This window comes from Monodon monoceros, unplaced genomic scaffold, assembly GCF_005190385.1.
Source record: "Monodon monoceros isolate NGI ecotype Baffin Bay Population unplaced genomic scaffold, NGI_Narwhal_1 Super_Scaffold_21, whole genome shotgun sequence".
NCBI lineage: Eukaryota > Metazoa > Chordata > Mammalia > Artiodactyla > Monodontidae > Monodon > Monodon monoceros.
The window spans coordinates 5,175,515-5,203,221 of record NW_021703778.1 but is presented as its reverse complement, the minus strand read 5'-3'; the positions used below and the strand labels follow the sequence as shown (position 1 = coordinate 5,203,221).

Here is a 27,707-nt window from a genome sequence, read left to right as displayed (position 1 = left end):
TTATTAAGGGGATATTTTACATATATATTTAACAATTTCATATAAAAAGATATTCTCCTAAAGGATAACAATAATTTTCACCTTACAAAACACAGTAATATAAACTTAAGGAAACAAAACGGCATTTTCCTGATAAATCCAAATTCTTATTAACGAGAGAATAAGATAATTTAGTTGAATTTTGTCAAAATTAATTCAAAAAAGAATTTCAGAATTATTATTTGGATATAATGGAATACTGCCACCATCTTTCAGAGTTACTTAAAAATTATTCACATAGGATTTTGATTAGTTGAGCTACTACATGCACATTGAGACTATTTCCAAGTAGACGATAACGCTGTTTGACTGTTGTCTTCTCAGGAAATCCTAGAAAAAGAAAGGTAACAATTTATAATACAATCACTTGCAATATTAACTTCCAGAGATAAAAGGATTCATTCTTTAGTAAAAGCAGCGTGGTTATTTACATAAATAAGTCCCTAAGGTCTCCATGAAGTTCAATTAACAAATGAGAATTTGGAGCCAAAAATATTATATAACATTTCATTGCTTACACAATGTGATATTATCATATCACTTATCATATTTGCTCAGTACACACATGTACACACATAACATCCACAGAACTAATAGAAATCTGAGCACTAGTACATTTTAGGAAAAGCAGTGGCTACCATTATTTCAGTTATTTAATAACAGCCTTCAGGAGACAGAATTCACATACTATAAAATGCAGTTTTTCTTTTAAAGGGAGACTTATTTATTTATTTATTTATCCATTCATTCATTTATGACTATGCCGCATGGCTTGTGGGATCTTAGTTCCCCAACCAGGGATTGAACCTGGGCCCTCGGCAATGAGAGCGAGGAGTCCTAACTGCTGGACCACTGGGGAATTCCCTAAAATGCACCTTTTTAAAGGGTACAATTCAGTGGTTTTTAGTATAGTTGCAGAGTTTTGCGTACATCCCCACTATTTAATGTCAGAACAGTTTCATCACCTCAGAAAGAAAGCTGGCCCACAGCTAACATCATACTCAATAATGAAAGCTAAAAATTTTCCTCAAGATCAGGAACGAGAAAAAGATACCCACTCTTGCCACTTTTATTCAGCATGGTATTAGAGGTCCTAGCCAGAACAATTAGGCAAAAAAAGAAATAAAAGGAATCTAAATTGGAAAGGAAGAAGTAGAACTATCACCATCTGCAAATTACATGATATTATACATAGAAAACTCTAAAGACTTCATCAAAACATGGTTAGAATAAATGAATTAAGGTGCAGTATACAAAATCAATATATAGAAATCTGATTTCTGTACATTAACAACAAACTATCAGAAAGAGAAAATAAGACAACAATCCCATTTACAGTCACATCAAAAAGAATAAAATACTGAGGAATAAATTTAACCACTGATGAAAAAAACTGAAGACACAAATAAAGGTACTCCATGCTCATGAACTGGAAGAATTAATATTGTTAAAATGTCTATATTATCCAAAGCAACCTACAGATTTAATGCAATCCCTATCAAGATTCCAATGGCATTTATCACAGAAATAGAAACCACAGCCTAAAATTCCTACGGCATCACAAAAGATCCCAAGTAGCCAAAGCAACCTTGAGGGAGAAGAACCAAGCTGGAGGCATCACGATGCTCCCTGACTTCAGACTACATTACAAAGCTAAAGTAATCAAAACAGTATGACATTAGCATAAAAAGACACAGAAATCAAAGGAACAGAATAGACAGCCCAGAAATAAACCCACACATATGTGGTTAATTAATTTATGACAGGGAGCTGAGAATATACAATGGGGAAAGGAAAGTCTCTTAAATAAATGGTGTTGGGAAAATTGGACAGATACATGCAAAAGAATGAAACTGTACCACTATTTTACACCATACACAAAAATTAACTCCAAATGAATTAAACACCTGAATGTAAGACCTCAAACCATAAAACTCCTAGAAGAAAACGTAGGTGGTAAATTCCTTGACATCAGTCTTGTCCATGGTTTTTTGGATCTGACTGTAAAAGCAAAGGCAACAAAAGCAAAAATAAACAACTGAGACTACATCAAACTAAAAAACTTCTGCACAGCAAAGGAAATAATGAGCAAAATGAAAAGGCAATCTACTGAACAGGAGAAAATATTTGCAAATCATATATCTGATAAGGGTTTAGTACCCAAATTATATAATGAAGTCATAAAATTCAACAGCAAAACAATAAATAATCAGATTAAAAAATGGGCAGAGGACTTGAATAAAAATTTTTCCAAAGAAGACATACAGATGGCCAATAGGCACATGAAAAGATATTCAACATCACTAATCATCAGGGAAATGCAAATCAAAACCACAATGAGATATTACTTCACATCTGTTATAATGGCTATTATCCAAAAGACAAGAAATAACAAGAGCTGGAAGGAACATGGAGAAAAGGGAACTCTTATGCACTGATGGTGAGAATTTAAATTGGTGCAGCCACTATGGAAAACAGTATGGAGGTTCCTCAAAAAATTAAAAATAGAACAATCATATAATCCACCAATTCCACCCTGGGTATTTTGCCAATGAAAACAAAAATACTAATTAGAAAAGATACGTGCACCCCCATGTTCATTGCAGCATTATTTACAACAGACAAGATATGGAAACAACCTAAGTGTCCATTGATGGGTAAATGAAAAAAGAAAATGCACACACACATACACACACCATGGAATACTACCCAGCCATAAAAAAGAATGGAATGAACCTTGAGGGCATTATACCAAGCGAAGTCAGAGAGACAAATACTGTATGATCTCACTTATATGTGGAATCTAAAAACCAAAGCAAGCAAACAAACAAATTTAAAAAACCAAGGTCATAGATACAGAAAACAGATGGGTGGTTGCATGGGTGGGGGAAAAATGGGTGAAATGGGTCAAAAGGTACAAACTACCAGTTATAAAAATAAATAAGTCCTGGGGATATACAATGTGGAGCATGGTGACTATAGTTAGCAATACTGTATTGCATATCTGAAAATTGCTAGGAGAGATATTAACAGTCCTCATCACAAGAAAAAAGAATTTTGTAATGATGTATGGTAATGGATATTAACTAGATTTATCATGGTGGGTGATCATTTTGCAATGTATACAAATGTTGAATCATTATGTTGTAATGTTGTACATCTGAAACTAATACAATGTTATATGTTAATTATATACTTCAATACAAATTTTTTTTAAAAAGAATGCTGGCACCCATTAGCAGTCACTCTCCATGTCCCCTCCCTGCCCCTCAACTACTGATCTACTTTCTGTTCCAGAGATTGCCTATTCTGAACACTTCATACAAATGGAACCATACAATATGTTGTCTTTTGTCTCCGGCTGCTTTCACGTAGTGCTTTCAAGGTTCATTCATGTTGACTCTGGAATATTTTTTAAAAGCCAAGTATTCTATGTTTAATCCTTATAATAACATTATGTATTCACAATATTATGTATATTGTATAATACGACTATAAAATATAGTGTAACTCAAACATCAAGCACATCAGTAAAAATTATCTGATCCGAGGGAAAAAATGGCTCATTCATGTTATAACATGTACCAATAGTTCATTCCTCTCTCTGTCTGAATAATATTCTATCTTATGGATATACCACATTTTATTTATTCATTCATTCATTAATAGACATCTGGGCTTTTCCCCTACTTCTTGATTATTATAAACATTGATGTTATGAACATGTACGTATGTATGTATGTGTTAAGCTTTTTTCAGTTCTCTTGGATATACACCTAGGGGTGAAATTGTGGGGTCATACAGTAACTCTGTGTCTAACATTTGAGGAACTGCCAGAATGCTTTCTAAGGCAGCTGCACCATTTTATCTTCCTACCAACAGTGTACAAGGGACCTGATTTCTCCACAATTCGTTAACACTGTTATTGTCTGTCTTTTTGTGAAGTGGTATCTTACTGTGGTTTTGATTTACCTTTCCCTAATATCTAATAATGTTTAACATCTTTTCATGTGCTTATTGGTCATTTATCTATTTTCTTTGGAGAAATGTCTATTGAAATCCTTTGCCCACTTTTAAATTGGATTATTTTTCTTTTTATTGTTGAGTCATAAGAGTTCTTTATATATTCTGGATACAAGTCCCTCAGAGTTGCTTTTTTACATTCTGCTTCCACAAACTGACATTCTCATACTGAAGTTCAATTTGCTACATTCTTTTGCAAAACAAAATGGCCCACAGATACTACATTTGCTGGAAGAAAACCTTGCACATACCACCGTAAAAGACTGTCCATGCGTAAGAGTGGATGCCAGAATCTTAATTACAATTCCAGAATTTCACATTCAGAATCCTTTGGCATAGCAATTAAATATAGGAAAAGCAAATCAGGTAAGAAAGGAAATAATTAAAGAGCATTAAAAATAGCAAAATTTCAAAACCGGATAAAATTGCTTCATCAACACTAGACATTATACTTACTGCAATAAAATAACAGTGATTACCATAATAAAATGATATTTGCAATTGAGCATGATCATAAAATTGCTATTATAAAGATAATATGTCTTAGGCAAGCACATTAGTCATCTCAAATTATTTACTTCAAAGTAGCCAGAGGCAGAAATACCTACAAACTTTTAGACTACCCCTAGGACGATGCCTTGAGATACCAAGATTATATCAGAGGGGAAGAGATGTCTGAAAACAAACAGGTCAGATTTGTAAAAATTATATATATATACACATACATATATACACATATATACATATGCATGTGTGTATTTTATACATAGATATTAAAATCTAAACTCACTTGTGCAAAGAATTACATAATTTTGTAAAGTTAAAAGGTGACTTTTTAAAAACTTAGGTACATTAAAAATAATAATCCTCAAAAGCAAAGAAACCTAGAATTAACAAGGTCAAGAGAGCAGCTTTTATTCAGTAAGTGTCGGTTAGTGTCTGTCTCTTCCAAAGCCTGCTGTCTCATGAATGCGTGCCACTGGCCACAGAGAGAACCAGGGCAAAATGTGTGGGAGAATCAATGCAAATCCATCATGGCTGGTGGACAAGCAACTCAAAGAATGCCCATTTTGGACCCAGGGTCCGTGACGTCAGAGGCACACGTGCAGGACAGTTCTGTCACAGGGCTGCTCAGTGGTGACAGCAGGGCACTGACTATACACATATGTCACATATTAAAATACGGTAAAGCAATGAAAAAGGCTTTCTCGCATGTATTATATATATGTTTTCAGAGAACTTCGAAAAATCCTATTTTACCCCTTAGATATTTTTAAATACTGAGAAAAAATATTTATGAAGTAAAGGCTATAACATCTATCATCTAAAATATAAAAGCACGAATTTTATATTATGTGTCAGATAGGTTGTAAGCATGTGACATACGTTAACTCACTTAACTGTTACAACAGCCCTATGAAGTCGGTGCTATAATTATCCCCATTTTACAGATGCATAAACTACGGCAGAGAGTGGCTTCAGTAGGGCTAGGGTTCACACTCGGTCAGTCTGACTCTTGGGTCTGTGCTAAATTTCACTATTACCAAAGTGACTGCTACTGCTTGAAAAAATAAGCACTCAAATAAAACTTAGAAATTAGTTGCTGTTTGACAGTAAATCTCTTTTCTCTCTGTAGTAGTACAGAAAATACCTTTGATTGCTCATCCTAAAATATGAAAAAAAAAAAAAAAAGTAACCACGACAGTAGACTGGGAATTAAATTCCTGAGTCCAATTCTCAGTTCTTTGTTTTACTGATGTTCTCACTCACTCTGTGACATAAACTAAGACACGGAAAGTCTGTGTTTTCTTAAAAAACACTCCCCGGGATGTTTCAAACTGAATGAGATCACCAAGAAAAAGGCAGAGTACAAAATAAACCTGGTTGCTGTGACTATGCTTGGAGAATCAATTACCAAGAGGGTAGTCAAATTCTGTTGGCAGTTTGTTCCCAGTGTACAGAAAGATGCTTTCCAAACCTCAACTGTAAATCCATTATTTAGATTTTAAAACATGGTCTATTTAACCCATGATGTTCTTCAAGAATAGGACTGTATTAATATTACAACAACATTAGATTTAGCGAAGTTTGGCTTTTCTGCATTCAAGCTCCCAATCAGTTATCAAAAGCACATTTCCTCCTTGTGCAGCCCTGGAAGCATGTGAGGGAGGTCTGTGTCTCTCCCTTCCCAAGAGCCAGGTACTAGGAACACACCCACTGCAGCCCAGGAAACCGATGGCATCCACACAGCAAGAGCAGCAGCGCCAAGGAAGCGGGACCAGGGAGGGGCGGGGTGCTCTAAGAGGCAAAGGTGCTGTGTCCAGTCTCTTAATAGCAACAATCCCTGGCTTTCCTCACTACTTGTCTTTCTCCCTTGGCAGCGGTATCTTCATTTTCCTTCCTGAGAGTCTGTCTTCAGATTCCCTAACTTCGTGTCAGTTCTGGCATCTGTGCTCCTGAGTCACCCTTACTTTCCATTAGGAAAGTTCCTTTCTAGACCACCTCTCCGCTTTTTCTTTTCTCCACTGAAACCTTGTAGGGAAGGAATCAATTATATCAATTATATAATTGATAAGAGTGCTATCTCCAAGGAGTAGAAGTACAAATACATACCTCCCCACCACACAAAAATAAATTCCTCAATTGCCTGTTAATTTCTTCATTAAAACAAAGACAATTCTAGGCATTCTTTCATAAGATCTAGTGTGAGGTTATTCGAATAGTACTCCTAGAAGCAAAAAAATAAATTCGAGAAAGAGATGCTATGAACAACCATCTGTAGGGAGAAGTGAGGAATTGCTGATTTGGCCCTTCTGTTCCTGCAAAGCACCTGGAACCATTACTGGAGTGAAAGGAGAAGGGGAACTGAGTCTGAAGGGAATGGACTAGGGCAGGTTATGAAGAAAGCAGACACAGGAGGGAAGGAAGATGTCAAAGATGGCACAATCAGGAAAGGAAGCGCTCTCACATCCGTCTGGGCAAGGGTTTATTCATAAACTACGCACGAGTCCCTAATGAATTTTGAGATCATTAATCAGTGAAAGCTGGGGTCTGCATGTATCCCACATACCGAACTCTGGAGGAAATCCAAGGAGATTTGCTATCTCTTTAGGAGTGAAAAATCGAAGTTGAAGCATTAACAATCTTGTTATCTTTTCTTCTTGTGACAAATTGGTAAGGGATTTGTAGATATTCTCAATCTGTAGGAAAACATCCAAAATAACAAATAAAGTAGAGTGCAATTAGACTTGTTAAGATAATATCGTCTATTGTGAGACAGTTTCAAAATGACAGACGCATAGTCTTCTGTAACACATGGCACCACAGGGTAAAAACATCTCTGTGCAATGAACTGTGTAACTGGCTCATCAGGGGCCAGGTAAACTCAGAAAACAAACAAAACCTTAATGCCGAATAGATCAGGATACTCTCAGTGTATCTGTCATTTTTGGCCCCTCAAAAATTAACTCGTAAGAATAGAAATAATAAATGACAATATAACATAAAAGAAATGTAGTGAAAGATATAAAAAAGAAACTTGGTCAACCAATAAGTCGATTTTACAAAGCAAATAAGCAGCCATTAAAATGTTTACTGTTTATGACCAGTTTTATCAAATTAAGGTATTTTCTTAAAATGATAAAATATATTTAATAAATATGACTTCTCAAATCCAGACATTCGTTTGTCTCTGATAGGGTTTTTAGCAAGGGTAAATTTTATTAACAGTAAGAGTTTAAATCAGCATAAAAGAAGATAATGTGATTTCACTTCAAAATTATTCAGAAGTATATAAAACTTGCAATATATCAAGCTTGTATTCAACCATGATACCGTAAAGAATTAGCAATTGAAGTATTAATAAAAAGCCTTCCTAAAATATAGATTTTTTTCCCTAGCAGGCATTTTTATAGTATGTGCTCCAAAGGAAGGCTCCAATACTAAGATATTTGTGCATAATTTTAGAGAACATTAGGTGCTGTACCCTGCACTTCAAATTACTCTTTATGGAACAGAAAGAAAAACAGAAGGTAAGAAGAAAAAAAAGAAAGTAAAAACATAAAAGACTTTTTGTACATATACTCATATCTAACAACAAGAAGGTTTATTCTATAGTAAATAATTATTATATACACATATTCATTCCAGTTGAACACGTAAACTTATTTTAACATTCTCAAATTTTAAGTATTAACGATAATTTTATTTAAAATAATTTTCAAATATTTTAGTTCTGCAGCATGCATAGTACCTGCACATCCTCTGTGGTCTGCAACACAGATCCTGTCCCTTCTAGGTAGCGTCCGTAACTAAAAAATTAACACAAATATTTTGTAGCATCTAATATATTTGCTAATGCTAAATTTCTTAAATATTTCTTGAATGAATCAATCTTACATAGTTGTTAATACATCCTTCTGAAATATTCTAAATAATATCACATAAATATGCTTTGTAATTAAAAAACTTACCAGGTGAAAGACATAAATCAGTCTGTTGAAAATTCTCAGACACTAAACTTGGCATAGTGTTTGTTGCATAAATACTAGTCTGCATATACATTATTGTCATTTTTTAAATGTTCATCACATTTAAATGCACAGAAAGTATGCATTTGTTATGACTTTATATCTAAATGCTATTCAACACTGACATCCCTGCCACATTAGACCAAATGTTATGTAGGTGAAAATAAATTGCTGCTCTTTTCTTAGAATGCCTGAACCATCATTTCTTCTCATGAACCCAAAACCGTACTCTCCAGTCTCATGACAAACTCAGGCCCACCAAACGTGCATCTGCCTCTTACTGTAACACTGTATGTTTTTACTCTTTATCATAAAACAGACTATTGTTAAAAATGTATTAAAAATACCAAACACTACAGAAATGCAAGGTATTCGTAATATTTCTTTCCCTAAGATCATTGCCAAGCTGGCTGTTTGACATTTTTTCCTAATAGATGAATTTAAAATAGAAATTAGAGAAAGTCACCATCAAAGAAAAGCTGTTTTCTTATGTATCACGTGTGTGTGTGTGTGTGTTTATATTATCTACACTAAAATAGACTTCTACAATAAGGCTTCTTTTATACCATTTTTATAATTATAAAAGAATTTCAAAGTTGTTTTTTATTACAAAATTGGTAACTCCTGTTTTATGAGAGTCCTAAACAGAACCTAGCAGACTTGGAAATATACAACAGCTGAGTGAAGTCTTTTAAGGTAATGGAAAGCAATAAACCCATTGCCCTGAAAGTACAAGGGCAGGGTATGATAAAGTCAGGGTGAGCCTGGTACGATTATGTCGGGGGCATAGTGTCTTGTACAAGACAACTAGCTAGTAGGTAAAGAGAGAAGGCTTGAATTTTTTTTAAAGAAGGTGTTGGGGGTAGGAGTTTATTAATTAATTAATTTATTTTTGCTGTGTTGGGTCTTCGTTTCTGTGCGAGGGCTTTCTCTAGTTGTGGCAAGCAGGGCCCACTCTTCATCGCGGTGCACGGGCCTCTCACTATCGCGGCCTCTCTTGCTACGGAGCACAAGCTCCAGACGCGCAGGCTTAGTAGTTGTGGCTCACGGGCCTAGTTGCTCCGCGGCATATGGGATCCTCCCAGGCCAGGGAAAAACAACAAAAAAAGTTGAAAAACACTATTTCTTGAGAAATAATCCAAAGGATGTCCCCTAAATGCCCATCAACAGGTAACCAGTAAGAGAAATTATGATATACCTATACTATGAACATACGAAAGTTCTTTAAGCACCCATAGGTAATAGTATCCAAATTATACTGTGCAATGAAAAAAAGTGCACATAATAATGAATATGGTATGCTACCATTTACTTACAGGAGGGGGTAAAAATATACATGTATATTTAAACACACCTCACATGCAATACCTCTGGAAGACTAGAGAGTAACCTGAAATCATCGGTTGCATGTAGGGAGGGAAACTGGATGAACAAGAGGCAGAATTGGAAGGGAGTCTTACAATCTTAGTTCCTTTTGAATTTTGAACTATAAGAATACACTATTAATTCAAAAAACTAAATAAAAGTTAAACATGCTATAATGTGCTCCAGGATATTCAATGTTATTTCTTGATATTAAAATTTAATTTCTTCTTGTACATTGATCATGAAAGTAGACAGAAATTTTTGAGGTACTATAAAAAGAAAGGTGCTAAAAAATTAGCAATTCACCATCTATAGAAACCATGTCTCCACTGTGGGTAATTAAGCTCCTACAAAGGTCACCAAACGATGGCATTGTCTTGTATGAGCACTTTTGTGGGTTCTGCCAGAAGGAATTTTCACTTGTGCATTCTACTGGAACACGCAAGCAGGCGATTAAGGGTGAAAAAAATCATTCTAGCAGAAACATTTTATAAAATGCTCCTTGTTTTGAGAAGAACTAAGAGAAACAATAGTTACGAAAACCTGGTTATTTTGGATATGCCATGAACAGAGACTCTTTAAAACCTACCCTTTCGTAAAGCATGTGGACCTTCTGGATGTGGGCTTAACAATGTCTAACAAAAGAGCATATCGCAGCAATGACTTTGGCGGTAAAAAGTATGAATTCATGTCAATGTCATCTTCAAGAAAATCTCTTAGCATTCGCACAGAGAGATCACTGTCCTGTTGACGTTTCCTGTCAATTTCTCCTGCAGTTTCAAGCTTAAAAAGAATGGCTTCTTTTCCAGAACATTGTGTGCTGCTATCAGAGCAAATATTTGGCTCAACTTTCTTTTCTTCAATTTTTTTTTCTGCAGTTTTCTTTTCTGCATCTATCGCATGTTTTTGTGGATGTTCAGATTCAGTTTGGGGGAACTCCATCAGTACCTGGCATTAAGTAAAAATACACAAACTCTCAAAAGCTTTCTTAAAAATAAAAGACATATTAATAACATCCACTCAACATTATGTAAAAAAATTCTTTAGCTTTTACTGAGTTGCCATTAAAAAGATAGAAATTGAGGTTTACTAGTATTTATACAAGTTATTACAAGTTTTTCATCATACAGTGATAGGTATCAGGCTATAGATGATTTATCTCCTGAAATTACTGCTTTCTGAATTAATAAAACCATTCAACAAAGTAATAGGAAGTATGTTGAATACAGAGACAGCATTATATTTGGAAAAGAAGTTGAAAAAGCAACAGGAACATTTCCAGAAAATGTGTTTTTGATCAAAGTTTGCCATTCCCCTTCAATTAAAAAAAAACAACAAACTAGAACATACCTATGATCTAAAGGAAAATTAGTAATTAAAAATGAAAAGCACTCTTCACCCTGAAAGGTTATTTCTATCCCTGAGTCCCACAGGAAAAACTGGTTCCTGAAAAACAGGTAACCATTTATAAAGTCCTATTTTGGGAAAGAAAAAACAGTTCCAGGAATTTTTAATGATGAAGTCTTTGTTCACATACTTTACATGCCGTTTTTGGAACTGCCCACTATTAAAGGGAGATATGTTGCTATTTTATTATATAACACAGTATTGTATAATACTGATATTGTATTACGGGGATTTCAAATGATACTACTGAAGCCCTGTTAGTAGGACACGACTTTTGAGTTCTTACCTGTGAGGGTTATAGAGAGCTTCACTGGACCACTGAAACTCTGTTATCCACACCAATTTTCAGCAGAAGCATATAAAATTGCTAGCATAATGAGAGATCCTATAGATAGCAATTGAGCATTTTATTCTAGCTTGTGCTAATCATTACCATTTTTTAATCAATTAAGGCTAAACAGCATAGATTTCAAATAAAATGCAACTGATGTGTGAAAATACTCAAGCCATTTTTAAGGTAGTACACTATTTTATCAAAAGTAGTCAACGGCTTCTATTGAGGGAGAAAAATAATAGGTGCAAAGGAGTCAATGGTCAGAAGAGAAATTATAGGGGGAAAAGAAGGATAACAACACCAATGGCAATTTTTTTTACTTTTAACTTATTTTCTTTTCTAATGATGAAAGAAAAGTTTCTGGTTTTGTTTCAAGCAATTAAAGTGGCATCAGGAGGGTGAAAAGGCCTACAAGACAGACCTCAGGCATAGTCTATATTACAGGCACGAGAGGACACACATAAACCTCTGTAAACATACTCCAATAAAGATGTTAAAAAAAAACCTCCGCAAAGTAGTTCCTGAAAATAAATTAGCAGACTGAGATATATTTACAACAGATAAATAATAATGATGATGATGATAACAACAATAATAATAATAATACCTGACCAGGGGCTTGAAAAGGGAACGGCACTGACTGAAGCTTTGCAATAAGGAAATACCGTAGCCTTGAATTTGGAATGCCAAGCTGCAAGTACAACAGGGCAGTTAGCTGCTACAGGATATTAAAGAGATCTGTGTCAACTTTTAGCACCTAGTAAAAAAACTCATACAGTTATACATTAGTTTCTGCCAGACAAAATTCTATTAGCGATTTGTGGAAGACTTTTCTGTAGCAAATTCTTACACCTTTTAAACTGTCACTCTGTACCTTTATTTGAATGAAATAAAGATGGAATCAGATGAATCATATGTCTATGAGTCACTTTCATTTTATATTTCCCAGGTAAAAAGTCAAATAGACATTCTTACATTCATTATGAATAGTATAGTAATCATAAAAAAACAAAATTCACATATAGCTATAAAACTCAGATAGAGAAAGTAATAACCATGTCAGAACTAACTGCAAGATTTACCTATAATATTATCCAAAATGGAGCCATTCTTTTTACTGAATCAAATTCCCTTTGGGAAAATTTATATAAGAATTTACAATTGCAGTACTTACAGAGGTTGGAGACAACAGAAATTCTTGGTACTGAAAGCCACAATTTCCTATTGTTTGTATTAACAGGTCTCTGAAAGGCAAAGGAAAAGAAAAAAGCTTTCACTCTATAGTTCAAAATAGGGTTCTTATATAAAATATTATACATAAAACTTCATTTTACATGAAAACTGTACCTCCACTTAAGTTGTTTAGAAAAAGGATAATCCTAGGTCTTTTTTAAGTCCAGTACTTGAGAAATTACATTTCTCAAAATAGAGATAATCCCTATTATAAATAAATAAAGCTACTAGATAATTTATAAAACTGGTGAGTTAGAATCACCAATCCACTCATGATAAGCTTACTATAGGAATGGAACTATATCTGTAGCCAATCAGATGAGGGAACACTGTCATAGACAGCAGGTCAGTCAAGGACTTGGATGCATTCTCTCCAGCTGGGCTACTGTCTGAAAGGGGCCTGACACAGGGCTTGCTTCTTCAACCCAACTGTAGGACAGAAAACGCCTGTCAATAGGACAAATTCTTACCGAAAACATTCCTACTTCTAAAGAAACAGGCACCAATGTAAGCAGCTAAAATTGAGAAATCATTCCGGAAAAATTCAAACATATCAAAATGGGAAAGAATCAGTTGAACCTAACTTTGTGATACTTCACGTTACTAACTATTCAAAATCAATATTAACGAGTAAACTTCATAACATATATAAAATGTCGGAATATACACATTTATTTTTAAGATCTTCATTTCATAACAGCTCCTATTATAAAATATACCAAGTCTAAGATGAACACAGGACAAATACATTTTTTTACCTTGTAGAAGATACTTCAAAACCTTTAACATTTTCTAAAAGAATATACTTTGGTAATTTTTGTAACCTAAAACAAAACAAAAAAAAATGGAATTCTAAACATCTCATTACTAAGAAGAAGTAAAGAAAATCCTTACTTGTGGGAAATATGAGGTAAGTAATTGTCCAAACTCTTTTTATAAAAGAATTTTATAAGGGATGGAGGCAACTCATATTTTTTTCCTTTCCCCCATAAACAAGGCACACCTGATAAAGTTAACATTTGAAATGTTAACTTCCATTGAAGTTTAATGAAAACATGGGTTTGCACAGCTCAAAGGGCTGACATTTCCATAGAATGGAGGCTTCTAGGGTTAGCAGCACAAGTTTCCAGGCCATGGGCAACAGCATTCACTAACATTAGCATCATTTGCACAAATACTGTGAGCAGAGGCAACAGAATTCAGCTATTAGGCTGTAACGCCCTGTCACTCACTTTTAGCAGCAACTGTGGAACCGACAAACATTTGCAGTTACTCTATCAGTCAGGACAGAAGATAAATGACTCGCACAGAATCTGTATAAGATGCTAATCTCTATAAAATGACAAACACCACGTTCTTCCAGATGTAAAGTTTTACATTTAAGGTAAGCTTGTACAGGAATTTAAGTTTTTACCTTGGGAGAATGTCTAGAATATGTAAGAAGCTATTTGTCCTTGGATCAGTCACATCACCTTGCAGGCCGATTCTAAAAGGATAAGGAAAGTAAATAAGTTCAGCAAGAATCTTACATAAAGCTATCAAATCACTTTTAAAAAGTCAAAACAGAGAACTAAAATTAGTTGGTCCTCACAAAAAATATGATCATCTCTGTTGCTATAGAGAACAAAAATATATTTTTTCATTTAATGTAAAAAAGCCTTGCGTGTCTAATAAATACACTTATTATCAATACAAGATAATATGTCCAAATGACTCGCATGAAGCAAAGAAGAACAAGAAGTCCACAAAGAATAAAATCAATTACCCTCTTAAAATCACTTTGTTCAGGAAAGACACACACACACACACACACACACACACAATTAGCTGATGTCTCACCTGCCCCAGGTGAGACAACAAAAGTTCAGATGAATGAGCTGGTTGGGCAGGGTGGCAGTGTAGAGTTGATGGCATTGGTAACTAATCACCAGCTAAGCAGATGAAGGTAGCAGGTAAAACTAGAACTATCTTGTCCAATGTAAACAGGAGAGACTGAAACTGAAGGCTTGATTCTACATGGAGTTGCAACTTGGCTAGACTAAGTAAGTCAAAACAGGTCACGTGAACAGGCAGAATTTGGACTAGCAGTTAAATCTTGCAAGTAACATTCGATATGATCAAGAAGCAAGCAGAAAAGAAGACTTATATTGGGCGTGAGTTGTAGCAACAGAGGACTAGGGTTTAAGGCCTTGCTACTTACTAGCTTGGTGGTCTAAAATAAGTTACTTGACATCAGTTATCAGTTTCCTCACACCTGACAGCAGGACCAAAATCATCAGTGGATCTGAGGCTCAGATGGGAGATTAGAGTGGACTTGAACAGATTCCTCAGAAATCTTGGTTTCCTCTCATTTTGTCCCTTTCCTCTCAGTGTTCCAAAGATGATCATACTACAGGATCAGACACTGAAGCCGTCAGCAGCTGGAGTTGGGCTAATACAGAGTGGGAGCAGCAGTAGGGAAGACACAGGGGCCCCACTGCAGTGATATCTGAGGCATCACAGCACTGCGGCTGCATTCTGTCCTGAACCTCTCACTTACTGTGGCCATGATACACTTGCACAGGCTCGGAGCCATCTTTACGCGGAACATCCGCCTTCACTGATAAATTCCCAACCTGCTTTCAGACACAATACAGATATCACCTCTAAAAGAATTCGTCCCTCCTGGTATATGCAGCAACATAACACCTCTCTCCTCCATGCTCTCATGGCAGTTTCAACATTCATTTATTATATACCTTAAATCACATTATAAGATAATTATTTGTCATTCATTCCCCATGGACTATAAGTTCTATAAGGATGGGAACCACAGCATCAAAAGCAATACCTCACGTGTAGGTGCACAATAAATCCCTGGGGAATTAATTTCCTAGAAATAAATCAAAACTTGGATGGAAATTAAGCATGAGAATATTTATTTAAATTAGAATTTTTACTACATGTTATATCCCATTTAAAATCACATTATGTGTTTAAATGGGACTATATATTAATAGTCCTATATATTAATAGGACTATAATCAAAAAGTCCTGGCTCTGACATTTTCTAATTGTATGGCCTTGGGAAAGTTACTTAACCTTTCTATGCCTCAGTTACTCACCTGTAAAATGATGATAATACTAATGCGCATCCCATAAGCTTGTTGTATTAAATGACATACTCCAGTAAGACACTCAGAGGGTTATCACTATTATCATTATTACTTAAAATAATTGAAATATTATTATTTAAAGTATCTAAATGAAGAGGGATTAGTCAAGATTTTCTCTAAAATATAATTCCCTGAAATACATAGCCAAATAAACACCGTATAATAAAAAGCTCTCTTGGAACACAGCTTTAAAAAGTCATTTTATTAATTGTATGTATTATTAAATGTACCTATCAATTTTGAGAAATTTAAAATTCACAAATGCATTCTTTTTTTTTTATTTTTTACAAATGCATTCTTGACTAGCCTTAAAATTTTACAGGTAAGTAATTTAGGATTTGAATATTAACTATGGAAATTTACTTCGATTAATCAGTGTTCGGAAGATATTCCTGAATGCTCATTAGTTTAAATAATTTAAGGTAATTTGGGTCAGAAATAAATACTGTTTCTTTGGTAGGTATTAAGGAGGTAACATACAGTCTCTGCATACCTACTATTGACCAAATTACTGTGTTCATCTGGCAGTAACTGCTATTTTCTTTATGATTAATGCTGAATTATAAATGTGTGTAGAGAAAAGGAATTATTGATGAAAAATTTCAAGACTAGGAAATGCAGCTGATGGACTTCAAAGTGTCTGTGCTTGAAATTACAGTGTGATTTGATTGAACGAGTCCTTCAAAAGTACTCTTCCTAACAGAGAAATATTTCTTATACATACCTTGTGAATGGCTGACAGGGAGGGCTCATTAAAATCATATTGAAAGATAATCTGTCAAACTCTTCTAGTGTAATACCCTAAGGAACGAACATGTGGGGGGAAAGAAAAAATATAAAAACATGCGTAGAAGGGGGCAGAGGAAAAATGCTAAGTAATTACCAGTAAATACATCAGAAATTGTGACACTTAACTTTATTTATAACACTTAAAAGTTTATAAAACACCTACTACTTTTTAAATAAACTTTAGTTAAACTAACTTTCCAAAGCAATTTTGTGAAGAAAGTCGAGCAGTAAGCTGAAGCTATGAAAAATTAAGTGACTTCCCCCAAACTCGAGAGCCAGCCAAAGCAGAGCTGGAAAGCTAGTTTCCTAGATGCTAAGTATTTTGTGCCTCTATGACACCTCAAGTCTAAGACTGCTGTGATTTCTGGAATCAAACATGGAAAACTTTATTTTATAATTAATGATTTGCAGCAAAGGATCTAGGGAATTTTTTAATACCTCTCTATTATTTATTTAGACAACGTGATGTATTGACCAGTCACCATCCCTTTCATGTATGTCTCTGTCAATATATCACCAAATGGAAAAAGGTCCCATTTTCAGATATCCACAATTACTATACTGTTTTACAGTTGTGGGTAGTCAAAGGACCTCAAAAGATTGTAGATAAGATTAATCAAAATAATCCCTATTGGGCTAAATCGTTTTTTTTTTTGGGGGGGGCTAAACAGTTTTAAAATGTACTGTTTTGCTCCTATTTTATATACACTATTAGAAGACAAACATAGAGAAATACAGGTCATGGGTTTGCCAATTCTCATTAAGCTCTCTTAGTGTACACTCTTACCCAGGAATTTAAAGCCATAAGCCCAGAATCACAACATTCCTAATTACAACACATTTCTAAGAAGTTTGAGTTTGTGAATAAAGCAGGAAAAGCTTTATTCTGAGTTCTGAAAAGAGTGACTTAACCTGGGGAACACATCAGTTTTCTCTACTGTATTAAAAGTTTGAATGTACATGTCTATCATTTTTAAATCACAGGGTTTTAAGTAGTTTAAGATATATATGTAAAAAGAAATAAAAATTAAATACTGAAAAGTTCCTAAAGCGCCTCTGGATCCCAGAGTTCTAAAGAAAACAATCTGAAAATCATACACTCAACAGTCTGTCAGGAAACCTGGGGCAGGGCAGTAAGATTAGCACACGTACTCAAGTTACACAGCTGGTCAGCACAGGACTATTAGGAAAAGCAACTTATTTATCTCACAACTGATTGTGAACAGATTAAAGCTGAATTCCTAAAATGAAAATAAATATCAAACAACAATCTTTTACATAAGGAGAATCCTTAAGTCTAGAATCTAAAGGAAGTAAACAGAGTTAATGCCTCCAATACTGTTAGACATAAAAAAATTTACAATTTTAAAGGATTCTTGGAAAGAGTGATTTTTTTTTTTTACAGTACAACCCAAATGACAGAACAGTTATGCAAAACATAATCGCTCAATTAAACCATTCACAACTGTCTTTAACCTAGCATTCTACGTCAATGAATGTGTTGGGATTCAAGAAAGTAGTTACAGAGATGCATGGATTAACGTTAATCATTTGATATTTTAACACTAATGGAAATCAAATTCTTTTTCCATAAACAGGCCATTCAAGCTAATAAAAACATCCTTGCTTTCAGAGAACATTAGATCCACTCGATGTGGTAACACTGTTTATCGCATGTTGATGAGCAACTTTGTTTGTCCCCCTACTTGTTTTATTACTCCTTTTCTCAAAAAGCTTCCTGGTTATTCTTATACTTAATTTTCATTTAAACTTTAGGAAGACCTTGGTAGATTAGAAAACAACAACTTTTGACTATTTTAGTGAATTTATTGTTAATCTAAAGAGAAGTAAAATGTTGTGGCACAAGGTAAGTCTTCAATAAAAATTTACTAAGTGATATTTCCTACCATTTCCTGCCCTATGAACTCTGATGTTATTTTGTTCATGAATACTCATGACAATTAGATCTTTCTTGATCACTGTACGAATCATCATTATAAAGTAATTTTATATGACTCGTAAATGCTTTTTGCTTTCAGACAGCTCTTACCTAATACATATCAGTTCTGAAACCCCTGTTATCCTTTGTTATGATTTGCCTGACATTTTTTCATTTTTTAGGCACCATGTGTTATTCATTAAACAAGGTTCATAATTAATCCACCAATATTTCAGAGCATCTACGACACACCAGGCATTGTGCTAGTCTGGGAATACAACAATGAACAAACCAGACAAGGTTTCTGCTCACATATTTATACTGTAGTGCCTAGTAATTTTCCATTTTCTTCAGAGATAAATTACAGATTTTAGTTTTATTACTATTTATCTTTGTAACTGGTGAATCCTGCTCCTGGTTAAAAACCTACATGAGGGACTTCCCTGGAGGTCCAGTGGTTAAGACTTTGCCTTCCAATGTAGGGGATGTGGGTTCAATCCCTGATCAGGGAGCTAAGATCCCACATGCCTTGGGGCCAAAAAACCAAAACAAAACAGAAGAAATATTGTAACAAATTCAACAAAGACAAGTTTCAGGCCTGACTATAGGCAACGAGGAGGGCTTCACCCAGCGGGTGTCAGGGGAAAGCCACCCTCCCGGCTCCAGACTTGGTGCAAGGCCAGCACCTTGCAGTCTCTGAGGGCAGGGCGGGTACGAGCTCTCAGGCCCCAGCAGCTCATGCTCTTCGTATATTTGCATTCCTAGGTCTCTTTATCTGAGGCCTTGCACAAAGCCCTCTTCAGGTGCCAGCTATTTCTGCCAAGGCCTGCGTCTAGGAGGAAGAGGGGAACCCTTGAAGATACTTCTCCCGCTATGACTAACGCTTGGCCCTTCTCACTCCCAGCCTTCTCACCACTGCCCGCACTCTCTCCCCCAGTGCCAGGGGCTCCTCAACAGTGAGCTGACCCCCACGTCTGTGCTGATCACCCCACCTTCCAGCAGGATGCTGTCCCCTGGGGAAACGGAACAGGGGGCGTCGGCGTTTTCTCTGTTTTTTAGAGACTTGCTTTTCCCACCACAGCAAGTAATTAAGGCTTCACTCTTTCATTTTTGCCCTGTTGCTTTAATCAGCTACTCTGATCCCTGACAGCTCAGCTGAGCTCCTGGCAACAACATTAAATAATGTCCTAAAAATCTATAGCTTCATTTATCTTTCAAAGAACAGACATATTTTTTGAGTCTCACTTTTCCTTCCTACTCCAATTATATTATTATTCTTACACTGCAAACATTCATAACATTCTCACCCTGCTTCCCGACCATTATTTCTTTCCTAACATGGCAGCTTTATTCCTGGGTTCTCCACTTTGATTCATCTCTTGCTTAGTTAGATTAAGTGACTGAGTCATTTTTTCAGTAAGGGTTCATGGGTACTACAGTTCATGAGTTGTTGGAGGTTTTATTTTAGGAATTTTTTTCATCTACTTCTGTTAATATTTTTGTCCTGTTTGTTTTATTTTCTGTTTGCTATTCTGACATGACTTTCATTTCTATAATGGTTTTATTTTTCTCATCTGTTTTTTTTCCCAGACCACTGATACTCTTCAAATCTATTGTCTTATTATTGTTTTTTGATCTCATGTATACATTTATTTGAGTTCTTGTTTTAAAGATATTGAGTTTTATTTAAGGTTTCAAGCACATGGAGTCATGTTTTTGTAATTTTCTTCTGCTTCTTGATATGATTTTTCGGTGTATATTCTGCTTTTTTGTTTATGTTACTTCCTTTTAAAAGTACTATACTAGGAGAGTCTCATACTGGCTCCTTTCTAATTATTATTAATTTTTTAATGGAGATCACTTGAATCTAGAAGTTTGCTAAAAAGGCGAAAGAAAGAGCAGTAGCTCTATTCAGGTATTTGTCACCACACTTTCTGGGAAGAACCCACAAAGGCCTTTAACTTAAGACCATGCCTCGGTCCCTAACCCATGTTCTCGCATTTAGGATGAGCAGGAAGTCTGCAGAGGTTGTAATGATGCTTTCAGCCCAGTGAGTTGGAATTTTTTAATGTCTCTTCTTGACTTTGAACAAGCAATTGCTGGGTCTGTTTTGCCTGCTCCCTTGTCCTTCTTTCCTTCTCAATTCTGCACAGGACACAGAGAGGTCTGCATGAAATTCTACCACCCTCATTCACTTGTGTCTCATCACCACTGCATTTGACACTACTCTTCCCAGTTTTCTTTTCTGCTTTGGTTTATGGCTAAATCCTATTTTCATTCATAATGGTTTCCCATCCCCTCTTTTCTTTTCTTTTCTTATTTCCATTAGGAAAAGAAATAGAGTTTTAGAAAAGAAATATCTTGTTCATGCCACAGTCAATCAGAGGTCCCAAAGAAAACTGTTTACAAGTCCAACTTATGCACTAAATAGTAAGTTCCTGAAGGTAAAGACTATCTCTCAGTCATATCTGTGCTCCCCCTAAGGGCTCAATAACTTGCATGAAGTAAATGTTCAAATGATCAGAATATGTTGCTTCATGAAACTTAAAATCCCTGAAGTCTCTCATTACTCCTAAGTTCTCCATTAACCTTCCACCCCCTTTTTAAACATGACCCCCAAGGTAGTTCTGATATATTTGACCTGGACATGGTACACTCTCTCCACGTCAGAACAGGGTTGAAGAGAACATCCTAGAAGAGACTAAAAGCCGTGGGAAGGTAGACTGTCTTTTGTCTTATAGACACCATTTTAATGAACTGATTCTCTCCTTTCAAATGACCTGGAGGTACCTCCATTCTTCCCTCTCCCTAGTGTTCTTATATCATATGCAGATCATACAATTTACTATCACCTATTAAAACTGGTACTGAAATAGAATTACCACTAGAAAAATGGACACAGATGTGTTATTCTAAATGCCCCCAAATTTCTATTGGCATGTAGCTGGGAATGCCAATCAGTCCCCAAATATGTCAAGTATTTCACAGTTTCTCTTAGAAGGTAAAACAGAAAGGAAGGTTAAGTTGGTGAACATAATGGGTGCTTTACTGAGATTTTGTTGTTTTTTTTATACTTTGTTTAGTGGGAGAAAACTCTTGCTGAATTGGACATTTGGCTGCATCAACTTTTAAATATTTACATTAAATTTAAATTTAGATTAATTTTTTCTAATAAAATAACTTTTGCTATCATACTCTGTGTCAGAGAAATTCTGGAACCTAAATGCATATCATCTGCCTATTAGAGTCAAATTCAAAGTTACTTTTTTGTAGGTATCTTTCTTCTGACCCCGAATTTATTTTTGCCCTACGTCCGTGATGAGACAGGTAGATTGTACGTTGCCATGAAGTTTATGAAATGCATTTGCTACCAGTGACTGGAAAGATGATGATGTCCCCATAGTCCTCCCCTCTATGATGCCCAGGGGGAAAGATATTCTGTTCTCAATACGAGGGATAGATGTTCTTCAACACGTAAGTAGATTATTTCTACCTTTTGGATACCCAATCATAGAGCTAGGAAATGTTCCCATTTCATACTGGCTGAAAGAAAACTTAAAACAAATCTGTTGGGTAAACAAAATGTGGTATACCTATATAATGGAATATTACTCAGCCAGTAAAAGAAATGAAGCACTGATTCATGCTACAACATGGATGTATGGAAACATTATGCTAATTGTAAGAATCCAGACCAAAAAAAGCCACATATTATATGATCCCATTTATATGAAATGTCTAGAATAGTCAAATCCATAGAGACAGAAAGTAGATTAGTGGTTGCCAGGGGTTGCAGGGAAGGAGAAATGGGGAGTGACTGCTAATGGCTACAGGATTACCTTTTGGGGGATGAAGACATTCTAGAATTAGAAAGTGGTAATGGTTACACAACTTTGTAAGTAAATGAAAAAAACAAGAAAACACTGAATTGTAGACTTTAAAACAGTGAACTTCACAGGATATGAATTGTATCTCACTGAAAAAAGCATTTGTGAGACTTTTGCTTCTGCCTGTGAGTTGTGTAAATAAGCTAGAAAATTGGGAGAAATGTAATAACTGTTTTCAGATATTGGAATTGGACCACAGAGCAGGACTGCCATTCCTTAGAAAAGGAAAAAAAAAAACCTTGAAGATAATTCAACTTTCTGCAGTGAAGGGAAAGGAAATCCAAACTGTACCTGGTAATGTAGATGAGTAGAAGATAGAGGTTGGAGCTCAAGATGAAAGTGACTAGAATTTGCAGAGCAGAGTGCCAGACAAAAAGAAGCTGCACAGGGAAAGAGATGCAGAAATCTGCATAACATTCCCCTTGAGTGTCTTGCTGAGTATCAACCGGTGCATGCATCAGGCAAAATGCCTTGAGGGAGAGCAAAGAAAAACTGCTGGAAAAGGAACAATTACTGGGAAGTTGTAAGCCAAAAAAATTCCCAGATCTCTGGGCAAGCAATCATTTGAGTTAACATCCAGAGTAGCAAGACCTAGTTGAGTACATGGGGCATTTAATAGCAATCTAAGAAAGGCCATATATTAACAGTAAGATTAGACTAGCCTTACAGTAAAAGCTACTCCAGATCCAGTTTGAAATGCTTAACAATAAGCCTCAAAAGAATCAAGATGATCTGAAATTAACTGCCTCTGAGGACAATATCCAACAGTCCTTAAAAGATTACAGTAAACTCCAACGCTCAAAAATGTAAAACCTACAATGTTAGGCTCCTCATAAAAAATTACTACAATGCTAAGAAACATGATAATGTCTTATAGCAATTAAATAAATTAAATTCATAATTAAGAACCTTCCCACAAAGAAAACTCCAGGCCCAGGTGGCTCCACTGATGAAATTCTATCATTTATAGAAGAACTGATACTTGTTCTTCACAAACTGTTACAGAAAATATAAGGCTATGTATAAATATAAAAACCATACAAATATGTTATGAGGAAACTACCAAAGTCACCTACAAAGATAAATGCAACAATAATTAACAATATTTTAACAACTGGGATGTAGCATAACATAAAACTGATGGTATATCATGACAAGTAGGATTTATCCCAGGAATGCAATACTGACTTAACATTCAAAAAAGGAATTGATATGATCACCATATTATCAGAATACAAAGGAAATGATATAATCATGTCAAAAGATGCAAAAAAAAAAAAGCATTTGACAAAACTCAAAACCTGTTTATAATACAAATTCTCAGAAAACGAAATAAAAGGAAATTTCCTCAACTTGATAAAAGGCATCTATGAAAAATATACGACTAACATCTACAAAATGATAAATGACTGAATGTTCTCCCCTAAGATCTGGAAGAAGGCAAGGATGTCCACTGTCACACGTTTTATTCAACATTGTAAAGAACGTCCTAGACAATGCAATAAGGCAAGAAAAAAAGTCACACTGGTTGGAAGGGAAAAGTAAAACTCTTTTTTTCTCAGGTAATATAACTGTACATGTTAAAAAATCCTAAAAAATCAATATTAAAGTTACCAGAACTAATAAGTAAATACAGCAAAGTCACAGGATACTAGGTTAATAAAAAAAATAAGTGTAAGACTAGTATACTAAATATTACAAAATATAGCTGATACAAATTAAAGAAGACCTAAATAAGTGAAGAGAGATACCATGTTCATGGATTGGAAGACTCTCTTTTATGAAGATATCAGTTCTTCCAAAACCAATCAGTGAAATTCCAATCTAAATATCTTTTTTTTGGTAGAAATTGGCAAGCTGATTCTGAAATTTACACAGAAGTGTAAATGAGAGTGTAGCCAAAATAATCTTGAAAAAGAAAATCAGAAGTTTGAGAACTTACGTTGCCTGAATTCAATACATATTATAAAGCTATAATAACCAGTTTTATATGCACTTAGGAAAAAAAATGACCTCTACCTCAGACTACACACAAAAAGTAACTTTAACTGGGTCATAAACCTAAATGTAAAAGCTCAAACTATAAAACTTCTAGAAGAAAACAGGGAAAAAAATGGGGTAAACAAAGATTTCTTAGGACACAAAAAAAAGTGTCCCATAAAAAAAAAATAAAAAGATAAGTAACTTCTGCACTTTGATGAACACAGTTAAGGAAATGAAAAGACAAGTTACAGATTTGGACAAAATATTTGTCATACATATTTCTGACAAACAACTTGAATCCAGAAAACTTAAACAACTCTTAAAACTAAATGATAATAGCACAAACATACCAAATAAAAACTGGGAAAGAAATTTCATCACGAAAAACATAGAATGGATAATAAGCACATGAAGAAAATACTCAACATTATTAGTCACCAGGGAAATGCAAATTAAAATCACAATACCACTGTATGCTCGCAAAAGCGGCTAATATCTAAAATATTGACAAAAGCAATTGTTGGTAGGGATGTGAAACAACTGAAACACTTAAACATTGATTGTGTGACTGTAAAATGGTATGAACATTATGGAAAACAGTTGGCATTTTCTCATAAAGTTAAAGAAATTTGCCATATGATACAGCAATTCTACTCCCAGGTATATATCCACAAGAAGTAAAAACAAAGTCCACACAAAAACTTGTACATGAATATTCATAGCAACTTTTTTATAACAGTCAAAAACTGGAAACAATCTAAATGTCAAACATCGTGTGAATGGATATACATTTTGTAGTATGAAATATTCCACTGTACAGAATATCACTGAACAATAATGAAGAGCCAACTACTGATAGATAACAACAATGTGGGTAAATGCAAAAAAACATTACACTAAACAAGAGAAGTCATACTCAAAAAAATTACACTCAAGATTCTATTTAGGATATGACTAGAACTGGAAAATTTAATCTATAATGACTGAAAGCAGATCAATGGTTGCCTGGGGTTGGGGTCAGAGACTGAGTAAAACGAGGCATTAAGGAACATTTTAGGGTGTTCCTTAATGGATAGATGTTTTAAGTCTCGATTGTGGTTACACAGTATATATTGGTCAAAACTCAAACTACACACTTACAATGAGGGCAGTTTATTGTATGTAAATTATGGCTTCATGAGAAATTTGTGTGTAAAATTTTTTACGACATGAAATTGGGAGAAAAACACAATTTCATATTATTTTAAAAATAACAAAAGTGTTAAACACTTCTGCTGAGTTCATCACAGGCAAAACAGTATCTTTAACTTTGATGCGCTTCAACAAGAAGCATTCAACAAGTAATATCCAATCACCTTTTTTACTCTCTTTTTTTTCACTCCTGCTATATATATATTACACATGAGTAATGCTTAAAAATAAAGAATTAAGTAAAGTTTAATATCATTACAGAACCAAGAATTTAGAAGTCAAGCATATTCTTACATTTCAATTCTTTCTCTCAGAGACCAAAATATTGATTGTCTTTTTCTAAAGCTAGAAATTTTTAAAAAAGACAAAAAATAACATGCTATCTTCTGACAGAATAAAAAATGTTAATTTAATTCCCTTCTCCTAAACTTTTTCATTTATATATGACTTAGCTTCAAATGAAGACACCAGAAACCAGTATCTTACAGTATTCAATTATATTTTCCTTGCTATATATAGACTTATTAAAACAATATTGTTACTCACTTCAATTGTCTTGGCCAGTAACTGTGTGTGAGGAAAATTATACTTGTACACTTCATTAGCGACAGTGTTTATATCAATGGCAGCCACCACTTGTGCAGGTATACAGCTTTCTGTAATGATAAGTGGAATAACTTAAAAGGTAAAGTCCTTAACAACAATTTGTTCATCATAGAGAGAAGCCAAAAAAACAGAATTTTGTAGTACATTTCCTCACTTCCTCAATTATCTGGTCAGATCTCAGGTTGTCAGTGGACAACAAAGCCAGGAGGAGCTAGGCGCGAAGTAGAATATTTATGTGCCTCTGGTTCATCTCTCTCAACAGCATTCTCATGCTAAAAATAAGATTTAAATATTTTAGTCATTATCTCATATTTTCTTTCCTTCCTCCATTAAGATACACATTTATGAGTCGAATGGAAAGTTTTCCTAAATTAAAACAAACCAAAAACAGAAAAGTGAAGTACAGTAAGTTCCCTACATACCAACGAGTTCCATTCTGAGAGCACTTTCATAAGTCCAATTTGTTCGTAAGTCCAGCAAAGTTAGCCTAAGTACCCAACTAACACAATCGGCTATATAGTACTGTACTGTAATAGGTACTGTACTATAATACTTTTCACACAAATAATACATAACAAACAAACAAATGCAAAAACTAAAGAAAACATTTTTAATCTTACAGTAGTTTCCATTGTTGTCTCTTGGTGCTTCTTGGCAGTACCAGCTACATCACTGCTGCTTTTACACTTGCTTCAGGACATCCTCAGCTTGAAATAAAGATACTGTACTGCTGTACTCTATACAGTCCTGTACAGTAAAGTACACATAAGCAGAACCACTTGTAGAGGATGCACGCATGTGGCAATGTACACCAGACACGTGAACTAACTTATGGGATTCGACATGAGAACACACGTTCACATCTTTGAAAGTTCGCACCTTGAAGGTTCGTATGTAGGGGACTTACTATATATTCTTAAAAGCCACAACACTGGGCTTCCCTGGTGGTGCAGTGGTTGAGAGTCCACCTGCCGATGCAGGGGACACGGGCTCGTGCCCCGGTCTGGGAAGATCCCACATGCCGCAGAGCGGCTGGGCCCATGAGCCATGGCTGCTGAGCCTGCGCGTCCGGAGCCTGGGCTCCTCAACAGGAGAGGCCACAACAGTGAGAGGTCCGCGTACCGCAAAAAAAAAAAAAGCCACATCACTTGGAAATTTATAAATAAATTAACTAACATTTGTTCTTCAACTTCTAACATTAATACAATGCTGCTTCCCAATACCACT

General features: G+C 35.0%; 1 protein-coding gene across 3 annotated transcripts; it reads right to left on the bottom strand.

The window, feature by feature from the left end:
• Positions 1 to 58: 58 nt before the first annotated feature.
• TRDMT1 (tRNA aspartic acid methyltransferase 1) lies at positions 59 to 26,609 on the bottom strand. Of its 3 annotated transcripts, XM_029239511.1 has the most exons (10): positions 26,421 to 26,598; positions 16,810 to 16,886; positions 14,345 to 14,416; positions 13,689 to 13,754; positions 12,872 to 12,941; positions 12,305 to 12,388; positions 10,546 to 10,904; positions 8,315 to 8,372; positions 7,133 to 7,262; positions 59 to 369 (listed from the first exon to the last, which is right to left on the bottom strand). In XM_029239511.1, exons 2-10 carry the CDS (start codon positions 16,845 to 16,847, stop codon positions 269 to 271), a joined length of 978 nt encoding a protein of 325 aa, XP_029095344.1. In that variant the 5' UTR covers positions 16,848 to 16,886; positions 26,421 to 26,598; the 3' UTR covers positions 59 to 268. The 3 variants fall into 3 exon arrangements, with proteins under 3 accessions (XP_029095344.1, XP_029095347.1, XP_029095346.1); XM_029239514.1 differs by lacking the exon at positions 12,305 to 12,388 and having other exon boundaries at positions 85 to 369; positions 26,421 to 26,609; XM_029239513.1 differs by lacking the exon at positions 13,689 to 13,754 and having other exon boundaries at positions 91 to 369; positions 26,421 to 26,596.
• Positions 26,610 to 27,707: the final 1,098 nt, after the last annotated feature.

Excerpts from the sequence above, each read along its gene's own strand:
- TRDMT1 (XM_029239511.1), bottom strand. The coding sequence starts at position 16,847 with ATGATTTTAATGAGCCCTCCCTGTCAGCCATTCACAAG. Across the intron at positions 10,905-12,304 it reads CTTTTCAAGCCCCTGGTCAG|GTACTGATGGAGTTCCCCCA; the intron begins GTATTATTATTA and ends ACTTAATGCCAG. Across the intron at positions 7,263-8,314 it reads AGACCACAGAGGATGTGCAG|ATTGAGAATATCTACAAATC; the intron begins GTACTATGCATG and ends GTTTTCCTACAG.